We start from the raw sequence: 7,444 nt of genomic DNA on the forward strand, positions 1-7,444 counted from the left end.
ACACGGAAGGTGTTTTAAAGTCAGTCAAAATAAGAAGGGAACAAACCAGCTCCGAACTGTTGAATTAGAGCAGTTAGTTCCCTATGCCTGGATCGTTTGTATTGCTCAAAAAATTGGCGGCGGCCAGGGGTGAGGGGGAGTGCTGTGTGTGTAGGATACTTTCTAAGGTCACTGAAGGCAGTATCTATGTCCCAGCCACTGTGGAACTCCCAGGACGGCTATGGGCCTTTTCAGTGACCACGCGCTACAGAAAAAGAAAGGGTCAGCTGGTCAGCTGTCCGTAAGGTTTCCATCGCTCACCCTGGAAGAGTTAGAAGAAATGGCACCTCCAGTCTGCCCTGCCTATCTGGCACCAGCAGGGGCCCCTCCTCCCACTCTTCTTTGTTACTAGTACCCCTGGGGTCTGGGACAAGTCTGCTTCCTCTGCAGGGTAGACAGCAGGGCTGTGTGGTTAGGAAGCTGGCTTTGCTGTTTAATGCCTTTTCCTTTCAGCCACTTCTCTGTTCCACACTGTTCCCAACAGCCCCAGTTTAAACATGTGGGACGCTCCCTCCCAACTCTCGGGGACGTGCCCTGCTCCTTGGATGGGCACGCCCTCTTCTGACTCGGAGCCTGTTTTATGAAGCCTTCATACTCCTGAGGCAGTAGGCTTCTCTCACAGGGAAGTCTGCCTCCTCACTGAGCTGAGGTGGGATCCCTATGGTTTGCCATTGGCTGCCCATCTGACCCTCTTCTCTAAGAAGCATGGAGTCTGTCTCCTCATCTGCATGGCGTAGAGGTATTAACATGGGCAACGCTAACACTTCCCAGCATGCATGGCGCTCCAGGTCCCAGCCCCAGCACACTGAAGCACACCTATCACCTCAGTGCTTGGAGATGGCAGCAGGCGTGTTAGTAGCCTGAGCTGCGTGAGGCAGTGTCTTGAAAAAAAAAAGAAAAAGAAAAGCTCTCTATCGCATGAGATCCATTTCTATTTATTTAATTAAATGTATTTATATGTCTTTCAAGACAGGGTTTCTACTTGGGAGGCAGAGGAAGGCAGATCTCTGTGAGTTCTAGGCCAGCTTGGTCTACAAAGTGAGTCCAGGGCAGCCAAGGCTACACAGAGAAACCCTGTCTTGAAAAACCAAAAATATAAAATAAAATAAAATAAAAACAAGTGACCAGAGAGACGGCTTAGCAGTTATGAGCAGTGGCTGGCCCGACTTCAGTTTCCAGCACACACATGGCAGCTCAGAACTGTCTGTAATCCAGTTCCAGGGGATCTAATGCTCTCCCTGGCCTCTACGGGCACCAGGAGCACACACTGCAGACACATGGACTCACACACACGTACATGAATAAAAATATGTCTTGTTAAAAAGGAGGATAGCTCTTTGATTTTTTTGTGTGGGTGGTTTGGTTTTTCGAGACAGGGTCTCTCTGTGTAGCCTTGGCTGTCCTGGACTCACTTTGTAGACCAGTTCAGGCTGGCCTCAAACTCACAGCGATCCGCCAGTCTCTGCCTCCCGAGTGCTAGGATTAAAGGCGTGCGCCACCACCACCCAGCTGAGTGCTGGGATTAAAGGCATGCGCTGCCACAGCCTGGCCAGCTCTTTGTAACTACTCTCTCAAATGTTCCTGAGAGCATCCATCCCACTCCTCTGCCCCAAGCTTTCTCAGGTAAGCACTCTCGTGGGACAGACTCCCTACTTGGGATTCTGAGAGCTTCATCATCCCTCCCCACCCACGGAGCCCTGGCACTGAGGAGCCCACTCACCCAGTGCCTGTAGGCTTGGCAGGGAATGTGCAGACCCCAGCAAGTGAGTGGCTGATGGAGTTAGGCCCCAGTTACTTGGTGGGCCATGATTTCTGTGTGCATGCAGCGCTCTGACTCCACACTTTTTCTCTCTCCCCACAGATGTGCAATGCTTTCTACAACGCCAACATTTTGGTGCTCATTTCAGGGTGTCACAGTGAGTTACCCTTCACCCTGTGAAAAGGTGTGTGTCTTTTACCCCAGGGGCTCTGCTCCCAGGCGCTGACACTGGTGTGTTTGGGTTTGGTTTGTAGCCTCTGTGGTCAAGTCATTTGAGAAGAATGATTTCTTTGATGAAGGCATCACAAAGGCCCAACTTTTCCTCAGCCTCCACGATGCTGTGCTGTTTGCCTTGTCAAGGAAGTTCCCAGAGTCCTCGGAGCTGAGCATGGGTGAGACCGAGACGATGCAAGAAACCTCAGAGTCAGACAAGGTGAGATGATGTAGAGCCTCCAGGCAGGGGAGAAGTGGGGAAAGGGATGTCCAGGAAACGCTGGGCTGCACCTGTGCTACAGTTTGAGATGCTGGACGTGCTCTGGACCAACTGCTAGGGCCAGCAGAGGCCTGGGGCATCCTTGCCCATCACCCTGTGGATAGACTCTAGAGCCTCCCCAGCCACCACCTCTGTGATGAGTCATAGGTCTAATGTCCTCCCAGGACGTTGGAGGTGGTTTACATTGTGAGTAATGAAGGATCGTTCACGATGACCAGATGCAAAGAGGAAGACACATACATCAGCAATTTAGCCAGTTCTTAACCCTAAGTAAAGACATAAGCTGGCTTTGGGCTTCCCAGATCAAAGTCTGCAGGAAATTAAAACCCAGATAGGCCGCCCAGTGCTGGCTAATGGTCAGGAATTGCTTTTCAGTCAACTCTTGGTTTTGACCTACTGAATTTTAATACTGTTTGAATTTTTTTTTTTTTTTTTTTACTGTTTGAATTTTTATGACAAATGTGCTACCATGATCAATGTTTTTAAAATATTCAGAGAACTGAACAATATTCAGTCTTATAGAACACAGGCCTTCTTCATCTCCCTCCCTCTCCTCCTCTTTATTAAAATTTTTTTGTTTTGTTTTTTTGGAGACAGAGTCTCTCTGTGTAGCCTTGGCTGTCCTGGACTCGATTTGTAGACCAGGCTGGCCTCGAACTCACATTGATCTGCCTGCCTCTGCCTCCCGAGTGCTGGGATTAAAGGCGTGTGCCACCACCACCTGGCTGGTAAATGTACTGTTGTGGTGTTTGAATCCACTGGGAAACACTTAGACTCAATTTATATTTATATTAAGTGACTTTATTCTTACTGCTAGTAGAAGGATGGCAGCCTTAGAGCCAAACAGCACGGCTGGCCGAAGGGGACTAAGGGAAGGGTTTATAAGGTGGATACCAAAGCACATTACAGTTATCCATAGAATCCACAGCTGGCAAAAAGGTTGTTTTACTCTCTTAGTCGTTTCCATTGTGTAATAATAAAAGGACCACTTCATCCCAGTACCACAGGAATAGACAGGTTATAAAAGTAGAAAACAAGCTGGGCATGGTGGCGCACGACTTTAATCCCAGCACTCGGGAGGCAGAGGCAGGAGGATCGCTGTGAGTTCGAGGCCAGCCTGTTCTGCAAAGCGAGTCCAGGACAGACAAGGCTACACAGAGAAACCTGTCTCGAAGTCAAGTAGCATCAGTATTCTAGCTCACAATTCTCTAACTTATTACCAATATTCTTCAGGCTTCGTTCTGCCCTCAAATAGCAAACAAAACCCCTGTCAAGGTTTCCTGGAGAATTACCCTAAAATACAACAGTTGAGATGTATATCTTTCCACTTTCTGTTCTTTCTGCCCAGGGACACGGGCTTTCTCAGCATTTATTCAGTCTTTTAATATGCCAATCTCTGGGAAGTGTCTGGTTCTCCTCAGACAGACAAATCCCAGACACTTTATGCTTCATTTGCGTGTGTGTGTGTGTGTGTGTGTGTGTGTGTGTGTGTGTGTGTGTGTGTCCGTGCGCGAGCACACGCCCACAGAAGCCAGAAGTGTCTGGATCCCCTGGATCAGGAGTTATAAGTAGTTGTGATGTACTTGATGTGGGTTCTGGGAATTGAACACAGGTCCCTCTGAAAGTGCAGGACTGTGGACTTTCATTTTATTTATGTGTGTGTCTGGGTGTGAGTATATGTGTGTGGCGATGGGGGGGCTTGCACAGGGGACTGCGGTGGGAGCGAGAGTTACGAGGGATTGTGAGCTACCTGATGTGGGTGCCAGAACCAAACTCAGGTCCCTCAGGAAGAGGCCAGGATCTTAACTGCTCAACTGCCTAGCCCCATTTTACTTATTTTTGTTGTTAATTGCTTTTCAAAAGAAATCTTCAATGTCTGGGCATGAGGGTTCATGCTTATAACCCACCTGCTTAGGAAGCTGAGGCAGGAGAATCACATGATGGTTCAGACTTAAAACCCAGCTACTCAAGGAGCTGAGGCAGGAGGATCACTTAAACTCACAAGTTTGATACTAGCCTGGCCAGCATTGCAAGACTCTCCTTGCCAATCTCAAACTAAAAACAATAGTAATAGTAGATTTTATCTACACCAGTCGCTCAGATAGACAGAAGGAAAGTACGGAATTTTTAAAATTACTTGACCAACTTTGTGACTTGTTCTACCAGTCATGATAGGGTTCACTGTTAATTCTCTTATGTTTTCTTCATAAAACATATTTACAAGGCTGGGTACAGTGGTACACACCTGTAATCACAGCACTCAGGGAGGCAGAGGCAGGTGGATCTCTGTGAGCTCAACACCAGCCTGGTCTACAAAACAAGTCCAGGACAGCCAAGGCTACACAGAGATGCCCTGTCTTAAAAAAACAAAACAAAACAAAAAACACAAAAAAACTAAACAAACAAACTAGGCTGTCTAGAAGGCTCATCAGGTAAAGGTGCTCAGCACCCAACAATCCTGTCAGCCAGGGTTCAAGCACCAAGACCCACACAGCAGAGGGACTCTCTCATGTTTCTTCTGACTTCTACACATGTGCTCACACACATGTGCCCACACACATGTGCCCACACACATGTGCTCACACACATGTGCCCACACACATGTGCCCACACACATGTGCCCACACACATGTGCCCACACACATGTGCTCACACACATGTGCCCACACACATGTGCTCACACACATGTGCTCACACACATGTGCCCACACACATGTGCCCACACACATGTGCCCACACACATGTGCTCACACACATGTGCTCACAATACTGCAGCCCCACATACACTGTGCACACAAATACACACTCAAAAATAGATATAATATTTTAAAAGATTTGTTTATTTATTTAATGTGTATGAGTATACACCAGAAGAGGCCATCAAATCCTATTACAGATGGTTGTGAGCCACCGTGTGGTTGCTAGGAATTGAACTTAGGTCCTTTGGAAGAGCAGCCAGTGCTCTTAACCTCTGAGCCATCTCTCAGCCCATGGGCAGTGTTCTTTAATGAACCATTCTGCTCACCCGATGGTCCTTTCAGGACTTACATTAAAGGTTGTCATTGAAAGTGCCCTCCCCGCAGCCCAACATTTAAGGAGGAGGAGGAGCCTAGAGGAAGAGCCTGTTTTATTTTGCTACCTGCAGGAATCCAGGTGGAAGTGCTCACAGCAGAGGGTGGATGGACCTGCACATAAGAGGAACAGGCATGGCCATAAGATGGTGACAAAAAGTAGAGGCCTGTATAAAATGACCTATACGGGAAGTATAGATAGAAAAAAGAAAAGGCCCCAGATCAAGGCCTGGGACATTTAAAAAGCCAGCAAAGACAGAGCAGGCAGCAAATGACAAGTTGGGAAGGAAGAAGGAAAGTGATTAGGAGGGGGGTAGGGGGTAGGGAGGACGACAGTGTGGACATTGTGCAATATGAGTTCATGTCTTGGGGTACCTGCTGTGTGACAGACTCTAGTATCTGATATCGGGGACATCTAAAACCAGGCTCTGTTCTAGAACAAGGAGGATACAAGTCTAGTAGGGATAGGTGTGTCGGCACGAGGGGCAGCTGGGTCACAGGGGCGCTGGGAGCCTGGCTAGCCACCTTGGTCTGCAGCTGGATCACAGGGGCGCTGGGAGCCTGGCTAGCCACCTTGGTCTGCATTTGGGTCACAGGGGAGCTGGGAGCCTGGCGAGCCACCTTGGTCTGCATTTGGGTCACAGGGGAGCTGGGAGCCTGACGAGCCACCTTGATCTGCAGCTGGATCACAGGGGCGCTGGGAGCCTGGCTAGCCACCTTGGTCTGCAGCTGGATCACAGGGGCGCTGGGAGCCTGGCTAGCCACCTTGGTCTGCATTTGGGTCACAGGGGAGCTGGGAGCCTGGCGAGCCACCTTGATCTGCAGCTGGATCACAGGGGAGCTGGGAGCCTGGCTAGACACCTTGATCTACATCTGGGCTGAGGAACACATGCATGTGGACAAGATGGAGATGAATGAGGCAGGCAGAAGGGACAGCTCAAGGCAGAGGAGCAGCAGTCAGGCCGGTCCTGGGTCCGGTAAGGCGGGAGTCACGGGAGCCACCACAGCCTGGAGGATGCTAACTGCAGCAGTGAGAGGCCAGGCACACAACCTTAGAGGCTCTTAGACAAGTTGTCTTAGGAAATCTGGGAGAGAGAGAGAGAGAGAGAGAGAGAGAGAGAGAGAGAGAGAGAGAGAGAGAGAGAGAGAGCATGCGCAGAAAGAAGTGTGAAGAGCTAAGAAACCAGAGCAGAGCAGAGCGGAAGCAGATCTGGGTAGTAAACCCATGCTTCTAGGACCTTAAATCCTGTTTAGAAATGAACTTTATTGGTAGGTGTTAACCCTACACATGTGTGTGTGTGTGTGTGTGTGTGTGTTGCAGGACAGCAGTCTGAGCAATCTGAGACATAAAATGGGCAGCAGTGTCATAGAAGGCCCTCAGCGTGCGAGTCCTAACTATGCCAAGACCCATAAGCCCATTAAGGATGACTCAGAGTTTGACCTGGAACTGGACCCCATAATGAATTCTGACCAGAACAGCGGGATGGACCTCAACCTGGACCTGGATCTGGACCGGGAGTTGGAGCTGGACCCTGAGTCCGAAGTGGACTCTGAGATCCACAGCAAACCGGAGCTTGAGTCAGAGGTTGAGAGAGATGCCCAGGCAGAGACAGAAGAGGAGCTGGAGCCAGATTCAGAGACAGAGAGGAGGCCCCAGCCTAGGACCAGACCAAGGTCTCACAGCCCCTGGCGGAACTACTTCACTGTTTATCACTTTGAGCCTTTGAGCTCCCAGTCTGAGATTCCACCTCGGACACGGACACGCTCAGCCGAGAGGAGGCCGCCACGTACTTATCCACACTCGCCCCAAGGCAATGAGGACAATTGGTAGGTGAACTGCAAAGAGATAGCAGGCCGGTTACCTTGGCATCCTTCCTGCCCAACAGGCATCACTCAGCAGAGGCCTAGACTGCTACAAGCCGTCAGTCCTGGCTCTGGGACCCATCCACCTGCTGACTTCCTCCTTACTGGGTCCTGGGATCACACACCCATCGTATTCCCAGACTGTGTGACTCAAGGTGGACAGTTGTCTCTGAGTTCTGTCTCCAGCTCCTCAGGTGTCACAGTCAGCAGCTCCAGTGA

General features: G+C 49.8%; 1 protein-coding gene across 1 annotated transcript in view; it reads left to right on the forward strand.

Moving 5' to 3' along the window:
• The window catches only part of Slc26a8 (solute carrier family 26 member 8), a 55,332-nt gene extending 48,088 nt beyond the window's left edge, over positions 1–7,244 (forward strand). Inside the window, exons 18-20 of the mRNA XM_051153434.1 lie at positions 1,901–1,955; positions 2,053–2,231; positions 6,684–7,244. Of these exons, the coding sequence (XP_051009391.1) occupies positions 1,901–1,955; positions 2,053–2,231; positions 6,684–7,193 (744 nt within the window). The 3' untranslated portion in view covers positions 7,194–7,244. The remainder of the gene's footprint in view (positions 1–1,900; positions 1,956–2,052; positions 2,232–6,683) is intronic.
• Positions 7,245–7,444: the final 200 nt, after the last annotated feature.

This window comes from Acomys russatus, chromosome 11, assembly GCF_903995435.1.
Source record: "Acomys russatus chromosome 11, mAcoRus1.1, whole genome shotgun sequence".
Classification (NCBI taxonomy): domain Eukaryota; kingdom Metazoa; phylum Chordata; class Mammalia; order Rodentia; family Muridae; genus Acomys; species Acomys russatus.